This window comes from Thunnus albacares, chromosome 17 (genome assembly GCF_914725855.1).
Source record: "Thunnus albacares chromosome 17, fThuAlb1.1, whole genome shotgun sequence".
NCBI lineage: Eukaryota > Metazoa > Chordata > Actinopteri > Scombriformes > Scombridae > Thunnus > Thunnus albacares.
Window position 1 is genome coordinate 8,347,897 of NC_058122.1, and position 16,717 is coordinate 8,364,613.

At 39.6% G+C, this 16,717-nt stretch overlaps 1 protein-coding gene across 1 annotated transcript; it reads right to left on the minus strand.

The window, feature by feature from the left end:
• Positions 1 to 734: 734 nt before the first annotated feature.
• LOC122966284 (aconitate hydratase, mitochondrial-like) lies at positions 735 to 14,966 on the minus strand. The gene is made up of 18 exons (XM_044330356.1): positions 14,875 to 14,966; positions 11,906 to 12,048; positions 11,110 to 11,368; positions 9,943 to 10,035; positions 9,642 to 9,800; positions 9,351 to 9,501; positions 9,060 to 9,164; positions 8,874 to 8,965; positions 8,382 to 8,487; positions 7,830 to 7,987; positions 7,602 to 7,675; positions 6,918 to 7,029; positions 6,489 to 6,671; positions 6,098 to 6,193; positions 5,695 to 5,886; positions 5,334 to 5,466; positions 4,657 to 4,778; positions 735 to 4,572 (listed from the first exon to the last, which is right to left on the minus strand). The coding sequence occupies exons 1-18, from the start codon at positions 14,908 to 14,910 to the stop codon at positions 4,441 to 4,443; spliced, it is 2,346 nt and encodes a 781-aa protein (XP_044186291.1). The 5' UTR covers positions 14,911 to 14,966; the 3' UTR covers positions 735 to 4,440.
• Between the last annotated feature and the right edge of the window lie 1,751 nt (positions 14,967 to 16,717).

The following is a 16,717-nucleotide window of genomic DNA, read 5'->3' on the forward strand; positions in this document are numbered from 1 at the left end:
TATAAATCTGCACTTTAGTATTCATTTTCCTGGTGATTAACTCATATCTACAGTGAAAAAACAAATTAAAGTGTTTCATTATCTGAATTACATAAAGTTCAGTGCACATACATGTACATTAAACACATGTATATAGTTCTATGGCCACTGTGCTTTTATGTAATCTGTGCACGGTGCACTTCAGTTGTAAGAAAACATCTTATGAGTTATTTTTAGTCCTCTTCATTAATCATTAATCCACCCTGAAACCAACTTACTGTGCACGTCAGAGCACTTTGTTCTAAATATGAGAAAGATAAAGATTTCCTTAAAAAGAAAAAGAAACTAAAAACTTAACATTGATTAAAATCTACAATCATACTCAAACTCTATAAATACATACAATGATATTACCTGGTAACATGCTGTACGTGGTTAGTGTAAGTCAAGTCGCTACTGTGTATTGTCTTGTATTGGTATCGTAAGGTTAGTTACAGTGAATCTATATACGCACATTTTACAGGTATATAAAATATGTGTGTGTAGACAGAAATACATATTGTACAGGTATGATAATATTTCAAAGTTGGCGTTATAGTTTTGAAAGTGCAAGAGGATATTATTCAATAAACACGTGAACATCAGTGAATATGTGTCAACAGACTTGATGGCAGCTTATTAACTTTGAACTGAAACTCTCAGCTACCTGTACATTATTGATTTCATTACTCAATGAGAAACACAACAACAGCCACTTCAGAATTTTATCTTTATTAATTAACCATTTATAATGTAAAGATGTCAAGATCTTGCAAGCTATAAAACTGCAAGCATTTTAAATCATCTACTTTTATAAAATCAAGTTGAGTTTGAACACAGGAGTGTGAGGGGAATCATCACTACGAAATAACATCTGTTCATATTTCATTTTCATCTGAACAAATGAAGCATGTTGAAGAATTGATTTCAAACACATCAGAGGAAGCCTGACCAAACGAAGCACACCTGAGTACAAAATGACACAATGGGCATGCTAGCACACAATGCCTTCATGAATAACATCATTTGATTTGTCACTTTACAGTGGTACTTTTAAAACTCAAAGACCTGAACCAGTGAACAACAAATCCTTATCTTACATCACAGTAGAAGCAAAATGCATCACAAGCGGCAATTTAAAATGTGCTGAAAGAGGTAATTAAAATCAATCAGTATTTTGAAGATGGTTCACAATACACATGAAATCTGATCCATTCTGTGGGGAAAAAAAAACACCCTGTACATATTCAGACGATTATGGACATGGTGATATTTTTCGTAATTCACATAAAAACGGGCCACACACAGCAACGTCTCATGAACAACCACAACTTCTGTTCATCATCAACATCCATATATTTTCATTAGGCATCTTTGGCAGTTATTCTGACAAACTGACGTGGAGTGTTTAACCACGTAGGTGATGAGTGTAACGGGGACATGAAACCGTTTTTGTGATGATTCTCAAAGTGTTTCGCAGTTGAGTGTATGAACAGCAAACCCTATAAGGAGTCGTTGATATCCAAAAAGTCTTTAAAACAAGGGCTCCTGCTGTTTCAAATCATCTCTGTCCCTTAAAACTATTTGAACACAGAACTAAAAATTAAGAAAACTAAACAAAACCTTCATGAGTCACCTTTCTAAAAATAACAAGTCCCTTTTCTCACTGTCAAGACCCAAAATCCATGTGTCAACTGGTTTGTGAAACCATTAGATTAATGGAGATTCACTTTAATAATGACGACAGAATGGGGACAATACATTAAATTTTGTTTCAAGAGTTAACAGCTCTCGTTTAGATGGGCAGCATACAGCATGTCTCTTGTTCTCTCTCTTTATTTATTTATATATATATATATTTATGATTTATTAGTTATGTACACACCCCTATACAAAGTGCAGCTATATATCACATCATTTACGCACAAGACCAAACTCAGTGACTTTTGAGTACATAGGGATTTACCTCAGCAACTGTAATTATCAATCAAAAGCGCTGTTACTTCTGCAACAGAAGAAGGAAGAGATTTATAGACCTTCTGCATGATGATGAGAGCTAAACACCAGCAGTACTCCAACATAAAACAAAGCAGCAATGACCTCAAACATCCCTAAGCCCACAAAAATATATAACTGCGCTGTTTCAGTGACGCACGCTATGTGTACATCATGGCATTACCCAATCTAATAAAAGAATGATCTTGAATCTAAATCTTTCTACTGTCGCAAAATTCATGTCTCGATAATGAGTAGTACAAGTTGTATGTCAGTCCTATAGAGTCACACACAACGAAGATGTACGCTGAAGAGTAAAACATTTGCGGAGGATAAATGATGCAAAGCACACCTAAAACCTACTTCCCTAATTCTACAAAGTGCTAGAGTCCAGGCGTCTGGACACTAGATTGTGCGTTACTTTGTGTAAGAAGACAGGAGGCCTTCTCATGCTATGGAGGACCAAACCTCAACCTGGAAAAACATTCAGTTCAAAGACAACACACCCTGTCATCTCCCATTACAGCTACATGAGGCAATTTCACACACTGGCAGCTCCAGATGAAAGTGAGGGGCAGCTGTAAAACACTGAGACACTATGTTAACATGACGTCTGAGCTGGACGAGGTTTTATTCTAAACAATCTACTATAGAGGTGTAGTGGAGTGTTTATTACACTGTTTTTCAGGTGTCCATAAACTACATCAGAATGTCATTTGGGCAAACAGGGTTAATCTACAGTGCAATACTCTTCTCTTTATTTGCTAAAGAGAAGAGTGCAGCTTTACTGTCTAGTAACACTAACCTGATTACAGCCTATTTTAGCAAACATATTAGGTTGTGGTTTGGACCGCATGAGCCAGACTGAAAGCTAGGCAGGATGAGCAAAGAGGGACAGACAGCTGCAAACACAGACCGATGTTAACCTGATAAAAATAATCATGCATCACATACACACACACACACACATACACACACACACACAAACACAAGACAAAGTACAAATAGACAGAAAAAACCGACAAGGCTAGCGCTAACTCACTAGCGTTACGTGCTCTGGTTTGTTGTCCTAATCAGAGAAAGAGAGACCACCACACGGGAAAGTTTTCACACAATGGAGGGTTACATGATGCGAAAGGGAGCAGCAGGGAGTGAGATTCACGTGCTGACTGAAATGTACCGGAGTGAACTACAGTCATAATGGAAAAGTGCAACAAAAGCGGCGTGACAAGACCTCAGAGTGAGTGAGAACAGAGTGGGCTGCAGTTGTACAATGACTGCAGGGGCCGAGGGACTTTCACTGATGCTGCTTACAGTAAATAAGTGAGTCTGGTTGTTTGTTTACAGTGTGGTTCCAATCAACAGTGACCGAGAAAACATTTGTTCAAGTCAATAATCACATCAGAAAGCAGCGACACCCCTCAGCCCTCTACAGTAGGAGCTAGTAGAGATCATCACCGTTTGGCATATTATAGCTACAGATAACCTGGAAAAGATGTACTGTTCAGGTCTGGAGATAATGAAGGAAACATTACATTCAAGTAAGTCAGCTTATTGAGCTGTTTGGATGGAGATAACATTACAGAGGAGGTATAATGGAGATTTTTCTGGTCTTGGGCTGGATTTTACTGTTCACACTTCACTGCTTTACAGTTTTTTTTTTCTTGTATATCTTTATCTAGATCTAACTTTACTGATTCAGGGTCTGAATCAGGTTTGTATACTGCTAGGTACAGTCATTAAAGATGGTATACCGTGTGGTTGATTATAAATAATACCGTTATGTTAATGCAACCTGTTTTGATAGAGGTGAGCTTAGAGTGATTTTTGGTGAAACTGAACAACTTCCTTTTTATAGATATACAGTGGTGATACCGATCTGTCATAAATATATCAAAAATTTTACAACTCCCTTCGATGGACAGAGATGAGCGTTTGTGTATGAAACCAACTACGGGGTTACACTCGATGAACAAAAACGCTTGACAAATCAGATTTTAAACAGAGGAGTGCTGCCAGTATGAGCGACGCTGCCTAAAACAGAGACACATTGCTACGCTTCTCACACAGACGTGGCTGCGGTTATGTGCGTTTGTGTAATTCTGTCTTTCAACCGGGAAGTGCTTTCACAGTAATCCTGTCTGTGCGTGTTTACGTGCCTCCGTGTTTGTGTGTGTGTGCGCTTTTCATCTGTACAGCGACCTTGTGTGTGTGTGTGTTTGTGTGCGTGCGTGCGTGTGTGTGTTCTTTCTTTAACTGAGCATGACTACAGCTGTCCCTAAACCAAATCTGGTTACAATCTACCGTTAACGCCGTCTCTTCCTCTTTGCGAAGCCCCACTCTAGGCCCACATTTCTCCCCTTCTTAACCCACGCCAAGGCCCCCTCGATGGCCCCCTACGGGCCCCGCCTCCCTTCTCTCCACCAATTACTGAAGCTCCTTCATCCTGTTGAGGGCGGAGCCGGCCTTGAACCACTCGATCTGTGTCTCATTGAAGGTGTGGTTTAGAGAGATGGAAGTCTGGCTGCCATCTCCGTGCTTGATCACTGCTGTCAGGGGCTGGAGGAGGCGAACATAGATAACGTTAAGAGAAGCCGGGCCGGCTTTTGGATCAATGTTTCATTAGTGCAGAATACTGCTCACCTTGCCGGGGACAAAGGATTTCAGCCCGGTGATTGAAATTTTGTCATCTGGGAGAATTTTGTCGTAGTCACTGGGGTCGGCAAAAGTCAGAGGCAGCAGGCCCTGTTTCTTCAGGTTAGTCTCTGTACGGAGGACAAAAGAATAATAAGAGATACTGACTCATTCATAACCTCCATCTGGTAACCAGAGAAGGACTCTCTTTTGCTTTTACATTTACACAAAATCCATGGTTAGAAATCTTTATTGTGTGTGTTTCTGAAGGTTCTGAGGAAATACTTTCACACAAATGAAAGAAACATTCCTTTGATCAGATAAGCTTTCATCTATCCTTTCACCTAAAGCCAGCCCTTCAACACTCTCCTATATGCAACAAAACCGCCACTAATGGACTGTATTTATAACTTGGAGACTCTCTTAGACAACTGCTGGAGACATTCCCATTCTGGCAGACTGTAAACATGCCAGACTAAATAATCATCAGTTTGCTCTGTACACCAATCACATCTATAAAGATCTTACTTCCCCGTTGCCTCAACCTTTCCCAGAGAAAATAAATTAATGGTTTGAGTGTAAGCATAATAAAACTGCGCATGACTCCAGTGATGCCAGCATACCTTTAAAATGCAAGAGACAGTTTGATGTTTGTTTTTTTTTTCTCTCTGTGGCCTGAAACATACCATGGATTCTGGCAAAGCTCTTGACGATGATGGCGCGTCCTCCCAGGTGCCTTGGCTCCAGGGCGGCATGCTCCCTGCTGGATCCTTCTCCATAGTTCTCATCTCCAACCACCACCCAGTTCACTCCACTGGCCTGGATTACACAGTTGAAAAAAGATCAAAGAAAAATGTTAATTTCTATCAGGGCGAGGACAGAGTACATGAATAAAGTGTTGCTGGGAAAATATGCAACGCAAATAAGAATTTTGGTTGGTGATTTTTAACGCTAGCATACATCATGCTATAGAATCTATAAATGCCTTCAATGTATCATCCAGACAGTGTAAAACATACAATCAACAGACACTGTCCTGTTACTCACCTTGTATTGGCGGGCCACATCGGGCACACCTCCGTACTCCCCAGTCAGCTGGTTCTTGACCTTGTTCACAGCATCGTTCTCAATGTTAACGGCACCAATCAGCAGATTGTTGGAGATGTTGTCAAGGTGACCACGGAATTTCAGCCAGGGCCCGGCAGCACTGATGTGGTCAGTGGTGCACTTTCCCTTCACCTACAGCAGCAGACGGAAACAGAGGAGGAGCAGCAGGAGATACAGAGGATAAGGGGAAGAAGAATTTGATTAATAGCAGTTTAACACCCTTTATATCATTCAGTGGAATTTCCGTCACCTTTGTACAAAAGCTTTTGAAACTCAACCTAGTGATGTCAACCCTGGCCTAACAATAGACTGGCTGTGATTGGTATCATTCTCCTCCTCTCACCTTGATGAGGACCCTCATGTCTTCCAGGTCTTTTCCGTGCCATTTGTCAAAGGGCTCCAGCAGCTGCAGACGGTTGCTGGATGGGCTCACGTTCACCTGAACAACATTGAATCAGGGTGAGACATGAAAGTTCTTTAAAGTATATTTCCAAAGGAGACAGACGGCTTCCAGTTCAAATTGAATTTTATTTGAACACCAAAAAGAAACTCTTCTGTCTGAACAAGCCTTGATCGTGCTGTCACTTTACACTTGCTTGCTCATTCATGTACATGTTCAAACTCTTTTTGGGTTATGACAGAAGATGTTAACCTAACTAAAAGTCTTTTACATCAGTGTTGTCCCTCTTTCTGGGCTGTTGAGAGTAGATTCTGTATCTTAACAGTGAAATCACCTTAACTGAGCCGCCCTCAGCAGGAGGATGCTGGTAGGTGTCCTGTCCCGGGTCGAAGTCTTTGGAGGGGAGCTCGTCACCAGTGGGGGGCTCCAGCTTGAACTTCTCTCCATTAGGAGCAGTCAGGTAGTCCGTCTCGGGGTTGAAGTTGAGGGTTCCGGCAATGGCCAAGGCAGTGACAATCTACATTAAATGACATAACAGGCATTTACCCAACAGTAACATATATTATATATTTAGATCAGTTTAGATCAACAAAGTCACCGAGGAATACAGAAACAAGGGTTTTATTATAAAGTACTGATACACATCCACTATGCTGTGTGTATGAGCTACTGTAAGTCTGTGTATTGATGTCCATATAATTATGGTAATCATGAATTGCTGAGCTTGTATTTTGCTCGACAATTAACCTGCAGGACTTCTTACCTCAGGAGAGGTGACAAAAGCATGAGTAGCGGGGTTAGCATCATTCCTGGCAGTGAAGTTCCTGTTGAAGGAAGTGACGATGGTATTCTTCTCTCCTTTTTTCACGTCCTTCCTGAAGAGAGTCAAAACATAACGCATGTTAGCTTGATGCATTTCATTTTACTTGCAACATTCAGAGGAACTTTCCATTTGATACTCTGAGACCCTCACTTAAAAAAAAGCCCGGGGGTCATTAAAATCATCCTCTTTGAAGCATAAATATGCTCAGCAAATTTCATAGCAGTCCGCTAATGAGACTGTGAGATATATTGTATTTAAATTTGTCATTTGGCCTGTAATTGTGCCTGAGGAAATCCTGTCAAGTACCCAAAAGGAGAAGAGATATGGTGAGCATTTCACACCAATCTGCTCTTTACACTACTATTTTTTGTGAGAAATTTGAGCCAGTAGTAGTGCTGGAGGAAAGGTCATCATTCACAGTGCATTTCATGGAAATCCAGTCATTAGCTATCATAATTGCTCTTCATGAACCAGTGTCGGTCAAGAAGAAATACTGATCTGACTGCAGTGCCAGACAAAAGGTCAAAACTTTGTGACAATGGCAAGATATGTTCTGGACAGAACAGATCCAGGCTGACTCTGCTGCTAGTGGGGAAAATAAACCTTTACAAATGAAGTGCATACCTGTCCCACTGTCCAATGCAGGGTCCACAAGCATTGGCGAGTACAACTCCACCAACATCACTCAGGATCTTGGCCTGGAAGAGGGACAACATGAATTTGAAGAAACTGTTTCCTGCATCTTTCACACAATATATATACTGTAAATAAAAAAAACAGACTAGGACAAACTACCCGAATACTATGGGTCACTCCCTAAATTTAACTTTGTTATGTGAGATTTGGACTCACATATCCGTCCCTCTCGATGGTGGCACGGATCTGTTCAGAACCAGGGGTGACGGTGAACTGGGCCTTGCACTTCAGACCTTTATCCAGAGCCTGCTTGGCCAGAGAGGCCGCTCTGCCCATGTCCTCGTAGCTCGAGTTGGTGCAGCTGCCAATCAGACCTGCGAGAGACAAGTTAAATGTTTGTAAGAGGAGAACTGAGAACAAGGGAGTATACGGTTACAGTGGCAGAACGGAAGCATCTATTTTTAATAACACACCTTGCATACGAAATGGAAGGAAAATTGTTGAAGAGGAAAAGACACAAAAGACAAGCAGGTCTGTAATGGCACATCTTGATCATCATTACTACACTCCAGTCATTCTGTCAATGACTGGAATTACATCGCATTCAGTGCTCATTCTGGTAAGTCACTCGCTACATGACACAGCTGTAATGTGACCGGATCACATCTGGTCAATAACACAGCTGGTAGGAACAAAGAAAGAAATATCAAATTTCACTAGACAAAGCATTACATATTAAAAATTGTAAGGTTATACACAAATACTGACCAACTTTAACCTCCAGGGGCCAGCCGCTCTTCTGAGCAATAGCCCCGATCTCAGACACAGGGTGGGCCAGGTCCGGGGTGAAAGGTCCGTTGATGTGGGGCTTCAGCTGTTAGAAGAAAAGAGAAACAAGGCATCATGAAGGACGGTCATAATGTGGAGCATGTTTGGATATGCTATAAATATTGTTTTCTGAATTTGAAAACATTATTACATTAAGAAGCCTCATTCACCATCATAACCATACAAAACAAGACAAGACAAACGTATGTGAGTGAAGGAGAATGAGCAATCTTAAGAAAACAAAAATGTAAGTAATATACTTATATATACACAATATAATAAGTATTATATTTTAGGAAAGACATTTTGCATCTGCAGATGATTAGTATGAAGTACATGCTGTATAGAATTAGTATGTAGTATGGATTTGGGACAATAATAATGTCTGATATTACATGACCAATGACAGGAATCCAAAGTGTTTTAACTCACCTCACTCAGGTTAATCTCAATGGTCTGGTCGTATTCACAGCCTTTATCTGGGACCAAGTCATCCTTGAACTGATCAGCCAAAGAGGCGATCTCTATGGAAGGAGAGAAGGAGACAAAGATAGAGTTGAAACACAGTGAGTAAACTTAAGAGACTATACACACAGAAACTAACAGCAAGAGACTGACCCCCGCGGCCAGTTTTCTCCAGGTACGTCTTCATGCGATGGTTGTATGGGAAAATGGACGTGGTTGCTCCAATCTCAGCACCCATGTTACAGATGGTGGCCATTCCTGAAAAATTAAAGGTGTCATTGTAACTTGAATCATGATGCACCAGGTTAAAGAAATGTAATCTCTAATCAAGTAAAATATGGTAGATGAAGCAGTTGTTGTTCTTCCTTTCTTAGATTTTCATATCTGGACATGGAGAACGCTTTTTAGCAGCGTTACATATCTTGCAATGTATCTGATCCTTACCAGTGCAGGAGATGGAATCAACTCCAGGCCCGTGATACTCCACAATGGCCCCAGTGCCGCCCTTTACAGTCAGGATGCCAGCCACCTTCAGGATGACGTCCTTCGGAGAGGTCCAGCCAGACAGGGTGCCTGTCAGCCTCACTCCAATCACCTGAAGGACAAACACATACAGGCTTTAACAAACGGAAAGAGATAAGACACATTTGTGGAGATCAGTGGTTGAAAACGGGGTAGAAATTATGAAAGTCAATGAGATTAAAATACATTTACAAAATGATGCCAAGAACTCACTTTGGGACACTTGAGCTCCCAAGGGATTCCAGCCATCACATCCACAGCATCAGCTCCACCCACTCCGATACAGATGCTACCCAGGCCACCACCATTGGGTGTGTGGGAGTCTGTACCAATCAGCATCACTCCAGGATAGGCATAGTTTTCCAGGATGATCTATTCAAGTAGAGCAACATTCACAGTCAGTAACACATTTTCCTCTTGGGAGTTCAAGATTCTGTGGACTGCTGAGATACTGTGAAGTGTAGAAAAGTTTAAAAAGCCATTTATAGCATCATTATGTTTCAGTGTACTATACCTGATGGATGATCCCAGAGCCTGGTTTCCAGAAGCCAACTCCATATTTGGCTCCAGCAGTTGAAAGGAAGTTGTAAACTTCCTCGTTCACTTCCTGCGTTAAGAGTAATTAGGGAGGAAGGAGGGAGGAGTTAAGGTAGTTGAAGTCATATACATACATGAATATCCTTCATGTAACTATAAAATAATACACATGGCTGCAGCACGTAATCCTTAATCTCGCTATTCAACCTGACCCCTCGACAGAAAGAGAAATGACTGGTATGTGTTCAACCAGACAATTTGATCAAATGGTCAGATTTTCCACCACACTGACAGTATCTGCTGCGTTCACAGAACAGTTTAAGGCGGCTGCTTCTGTAACCACATGAATCCCTTCTGACTGAGAATCACATCCTGCCCAAACAATGTTAAAATGTTCTTAGACTTGCCAGAATCTGCCTTGACCTTGACAGAAAATTTAAAATGAACTTATTTTATAATCAAACATAAAAACTTAGTTCAAGACGATATGCAATTCTATCATTTCAAAATATATTGCAATGTACAGTATTAAGGTTATCTAGTGTATAAACACTAACTGAAAGAGATTTGCTCTTGTTGCAGTCGCTGCCAAACTCTCATAATACACTGAGACAAAAGCCAGAATTGTGTGTGTGTGTGTATGTGGCTGTAAGAGCCTGAACCAGCTCCAGTCACCTTAACCTGAAATCACCATTACATGCAACAAATAGTTTTGTTATTTCCAAATCAGTCAACTAAAAGCAGTCTCTTACTATTTGTTTTGTAGTAATAAGCACGTCAGACCATCAAGACTCTCTGTCACTTGAGGAAGTATCTGACCTGATTACGCTGAAAAAGAAGGGAGGCATAAAAACATGCATCTGATTGGGTGAAAAAAAGTAACAGAAGAGATTTTTTTTTCTTCCAGCGTTTGCAATTTGTGATCAATTACCGCAAGTTGACATCTTACTTGCATTAGTCCTTCTTATAATCTGTATTGATGAACACTGCACTACACTGAAATACTTACTGTTAGCAAGCGATCTAATATAAGCCTTCATTTCTTCCCTCTTACCCATCATTTCCTCCTTATTTCCTCCAGTATAAAATGACCTGAATGACCTCATTAACCTCTCTCTGACTACATCCATCTTGCTGTCCTCACCTTAGCCCTCTGCAGGTCCTGAGCCCCTCCAATCTGGGCCTCAATCAGGTGATCACAGTGGATGGTGGAGGGCACAGCCACCTTGGGCAGACCACTGCTGATGAACTGAAGCATTGCCATCTGAGCTGTAGCATCCTGCATAGCCACACGGTCTGGACGCAGGCGCAGATAGGTGCGGCCGCGGTCGATCTCCTGCCCGACTGGATCATCCAGGTGACCGTACACAATCTTCTCGGACAGAGTGAGAGGCCTGTTGAGCCTGGTGGAGGGGATTGGTGGGAAGATGTGGTAAAAATGGTGTTGTGTTGGACACTGAGTGTTTATAGAGTCAGATATAAAAAATGTTCCCCTTGATACAAAAATTAAATAAATATTTCAGTTTAACATCAATTTGACCTTGTGAGATCCTAGTCTCATGCTTCCTTGCTTTCATCAGTTTGGCCTAATAAATCTAATTTCTAATATCTACACAAATATTTTTTCCAACTATGTAATTATGGCTTATTGGGATAGAAAACATTTGGGGGATAATATTTCATCTCATATAACATCATACAACAGCCAGAGAAAAGGCTTTTCCTATTCCTGGATTACAGCCGTCGGTCAGCTCAGTAAGAGGGCACCAGGTCATCCAAAGTTAGCTCTGTGGGCCCTGCTGACTCCGACACTTCAACGCTGTAAATGTCACAAGATTTACTGTGTAGCTGTAATAAAGAGCAGCCAGTTCTCATGAGCCAAACTGTGTTCAACAGGGACTCTGTGTGTAAGTGCGTCTCTGAAAAGGGCAACAGCTGACCTCTTGCGTACAATGTTGATGTTCTCGTGCATCTTCCCATAGTTAATGCTGGAGCCAGGCTCAAAGCGGCTCATGGCCACTTTGGCCTTGGCGCTGAAGGCTGCGGTGACATGAATGCGCCTTGCCCCGGTTCCAAGGGCCAGCTAGACCAGGGGAAACAAAAGACAATTTAGAGAACTAACACCATAAAAAAAGCTTTATTGTACAGTTTAGGACCAGCACATTGCATTATGAGTTATATAATAACTAGGTACAGGAGAGGAAAGGGAGGCAAATAATTGTGCAAGAATGGGATCACTGGTGAGGATAGTTAAAACATAATCTTGCACTGGACAATGGCACCAGTAAAAAAATATGGCCTACAGAAAGACAGAAGAAGAATTGTGGTCCCAAAGGGCTAATTTAGTCAGGTTGGTTTGACATAGACACTGACAATATATCAGAGAGAAAATATCACACAAGCAATGTCCCTTCCCACTCTGCAAGATCAGTACTAGAGCCTCCATTTTGGCAACCATTTTCAGCTTTTTTTCCCCTGTGAGAACTAGATTTGAAAACGTCAGGATTTTGTGCATGTTTGTAATGAAAACATGCCGTCGAACTACTGTACAAACCTATCTGCTAAAACAATTTCAGACTGATGCTAATCTCCCTGTAGACACTAACAGAAACCATCATTTTTCATCAGCTTTAATGTAATGATGGTGTGTAATGTGCAGCTTAATTGTGTAGTAAAATACATTATATATTGCATCAATATTCTGGCAGAAACTCAATATTAGTCTAAATATTAGATGTTTAATCAGGACACTGCCATAAGTTTTTGATTGTTGTATTATTTGACGTCTTTTGCCACTGTCTGCAAAGCCATACATTTAAGCATTATAGGACTGGATTTAAACCTGTCATGTTAATAAGTGATCCTATGGGATACATGAGGGACATCTTTAAACCAGCTTTGTTCACTTGCTTCATTTCTCTCCTGCAGTGTTGATGCTCAGTGGAAAGTCACTGTGCTCGGAGAAAACTGGGTGAAAGTTTATTCAGCTCATGTTGCAGGGGTTAGCCTCACCCGCTGGACTGTGCCTGATTGTCTGATACACAGACTGCATTCAACAATCTCCTACATTGTTAACTATATATGAGCACTAGAGGTACACACATACTGTCTGTAAAATCGGTGTTGGGACCAATACAACACCTTTATGCCTGTACTTATCACTGCAAATCCATTTGTTTGATCCAGATACTATGAAAGATGCAATTAATAACATTTTTAATGACATGCACTTTGTAAAAAAATGTTACAATGCGATGTTAAGCATAACCTGCTGTGATAAAATGATTGTCAGGAAATCACAGGTAATGTGATTACCCAGTGTACACATGTCTAAGCAAAGAAAACCAGCAGAGAGCTCCAAAAAGACCAGTGTAAACAAACCAGCAGCAGTGGAAAATTTTCTTGTAGGTTGTGTTTTCATAGCTCCAGAAGATGTTGATTTTTCTCAGGCAGCATTGATCAGTGATCAAACAGCCTAAACAGTTAGACAGTAGATCTTTTTCAGCAACTTCATCTGCAGAAACAGGAGTTTTAAGTATGTTCATTGCCTTTGCAACATAAAGATTAGGTTTGTTTTGGTTTACGCCTGCATGACGAGAATCTCATTTAATCTCCATCCAGTGATACAAACAGTACTCAGGTGTGTGTGTGAACAAGGACACAGTAACACACTGGCAAACTACTGGGCAGCATGTTCAGTGTTTGGATCAGGAACAGGTAACAGATGCAGGTAGTCGATGAAGAACCTGCCCGAGAGCATAGTTTGTATATAATGTCAACACCACGCAATGAATGCTATCTAACTCATACTGAGCCAAATAATAAAACTCAACATTCATATAAAAGGTGAGACAAAGTATAGACTAAATTGAAACAAGCTGAGACTTTGGCCTTTACTACATTGCTTGCTTGGTAACTGCTTCTCTTCAGATGGAAAAACACTGAGACATTATCTCATAAAGGTTAACTAGAGGAGGAAATGGCACATCTCATACTCTGACAACTCAAGCACACTCCTCAAGCCTTACCCATAAAATTATATTGTATCTGGCAAACATTTTTAACACATTTCAAATCACCATTAGCATATGTAATATTCAATAAAACTGGTATATTCTTCAACCTGTAATTTTCTATTAATATCAGATTATCTTTATTTATAGCAAAGCATGTGGGGTAAATGTTGATGTGAAAATACTTGTTTGTTGATTTCTATTCTTAAATTTCAATAAAAATATTTTGATAATAGTTTGATGAAGCACCAACAAAATCAACAAAAAACCTCCCCCAGCAGACAACAAATCAAAACACACTTAAATCACAGTTTTCTGCTGCCTTGCGCTCAGTAGAAACACTGAGTGATGGAAAGTAGGTCTGTTATGTGAGGGAATTAATGCTGCATTATCACTGGCAGCCAATGCGACGCACTTGTTCAGAGACTTTTATAAACTGTTGTTTACTTAATGCTTTGAGCCATTTAAATGAACAAATACAACCCAAACATCAACATAAACACGCTGCTTTAAATAGATCTCAGCAGTCGTTGTGTACGCGTTAAGATAACTCCGTAACCTTGCGATCACCTTGCAAACATTAGGAAACTCAGGGCCGTTTACAGCCACAATTCAACTGATGTTGACCGAAACTAACACAATATCAACCATAATATGGCTTAATATGTGTTCATGTCGGGTCAGACACGGTTTATAACGGTTACATGCGTCACTGTTAGGAGTCAAATGGGGACACGGTGACCTGACCGGCGGCGGCTCGATGCTCACTCTTTCTCTACGGTCGACCGTGAGCGACGGCGACTGAACCACACCACACAACATCTCTGTTGTCACACACGTCCTCGACAGCAACATAGTTTAAACAGCTCTGTAAAAGTTATATAACGTTTTCTTACCCGCAGCCTAGTGACAGTCAAACAGTAAGACGCCATTTTGTTCACTGACAAAGATGAGTGTCGCACCGCTGTGACGTCAACGGGTTTATAGGAGCCCGTTATTTAACATTTTATTGTTTTATTGAAAGGGAAGTGCTCTAACAAACATATTAGGACCACACTCTCCCATCATCTAGATGTTTTTGGTCTTCTTTATTTAATGATACACAATGAGAGAAAGCGCTGGAACATTTGTGATAAATACTAGTTCAATAACAAGTTTAAGGAAGTGTATTTTAAGATATTGCATATAATTTATCCTGTAAAACTTGTGTTAGAAAGATTCAGACTGGATATTGATCATGAGTGTGATTTTGGTGGACTTGAAAAAGACAGTATTTCCCATCTATTTTTCACTGTGTATATACAAGAATGTTCTGGATTGGTGTAACCAACTTCCTAAAAAAGAAACTTAACACGAATGTTGAAATAGATGTTTGAGGTAATGCTTTATTTTAGTCAAGATGAGATTGAAAACAACATGCTGCATATCACACAACTGTTTATTATTTTCCATATTTTCATATTCATAAGAAAATTGTCAGGAATCAAGCTTCATTAATGTATGTAACACAAACTCTCGCACTGTAAAATGCAAAATGTAATCTTTGTTTGTTTTGTTTTCGTTTTCTATTGTCTATGAACCTCTGCATATGAACATGTGTACAATAAAGAAAGTGAGGGGAAAAATTACATTTTATTGTTTTGTTTTGTTTTGGGTTTTTTTTTTTACACTTTTTACACTTTACATTTTGTATGGTAAAATAAAATCTAATTAAATAAATGTGTTGTTGTTATTATTATTGTTGTTGTTGTTTTTGTTGTTGTTGGTAAAGCTGCAAGTCAAAAAAAACATTTAGGTGTCACATGTTGTAGATTTGATTGTAACCTAATGATAAGACCATGCAGTGATATAAAGTGTAAAATCAAATACATAATACAACTCAGTTTGTTTTGTAATTATTTGTGATCATTTCTAAACTCTCTATTGACATTTTTGAAAATTAAGTTTCTATGTGACATCTGTATGCCAGTTTCCAGTTGCCTACATCCTGATAACACATAACAACATATATTTCACATAAATCTCATCCTTTTCTTACCCACAAGCTATATACATAATGAATATGTGTGTGTTTTTTATTGCAACATTTGCATCTTTATGTAAAGAATTAAATAGAGTAGCTGAAGGACATTAACATTAACAGATGTAAAAACAACTTTTTTTACAGGTTTACTTTGTACTCAGTTCACCTGAGGGGTCATTTTCAACTCTTGCTTATTTTGAAGATATTCTCTACCTGAAATATATTGCATAATGCTCAAAAATACCCTGTTTTAGAAAAATAAATAGCAATTTCAAATGAGTCCAAACTCTGGTGTCAATAATTCACAATAATATGCCAGCGATGAATGCTGCTTCTGACGCAAGACTCTTCACATGAAAAGGAATAGTTAAGTTTTGGTAAAATTTTACACATGTGTGAGATTAATGGTCAAATAGTCAAGTGAGTAAAAATGCTCATGTGGGACAAACATTTGATCTTGTTTATATTCTAAAATAAGATATAGAATAAAAAATATATAATAACAATACACACAAATTTTTATTTCTTTTTGTATGATCATCCCAAATATCAAATTTAAACCTATTCTGGTATGTTATGTTGTGAAAAATAGATCTGAACTTCAGGTTTGGTGAATTGATCTTATTCATAAGATAGGTGCCATCCTATGGTGAAGAAAATGTGTGAATGCATAATAAAGCCTGCTCAACAAAAATTACTTAAAGCATCTACAGCAT

Excerpts from the sequence above, each read along its gene's own strand:
- LOC122966284 (XM_044330356.1), bottom strand. The coding sequence starts at position 14,910 with ATGGCGTCTTACTGTTTGACTGTCACTAGGCTGCGG. Across the intron at positions 9,502-9,641 it reads GGGAGCTCAAGTGTCCCAAA|GTGATTGGAGTGAGGCTGAC; the intron begins GTGAGTTCTTGG and ends TTTGTCCTTCAG. Across the intron at positions 7,030-7,601 it reads TGCATTGGACAGTGGGACAG|GAAGGACGTGAAAAAAGGAG; the intron begins GTATGCACTTCA and ends GACTCTCTTCAG.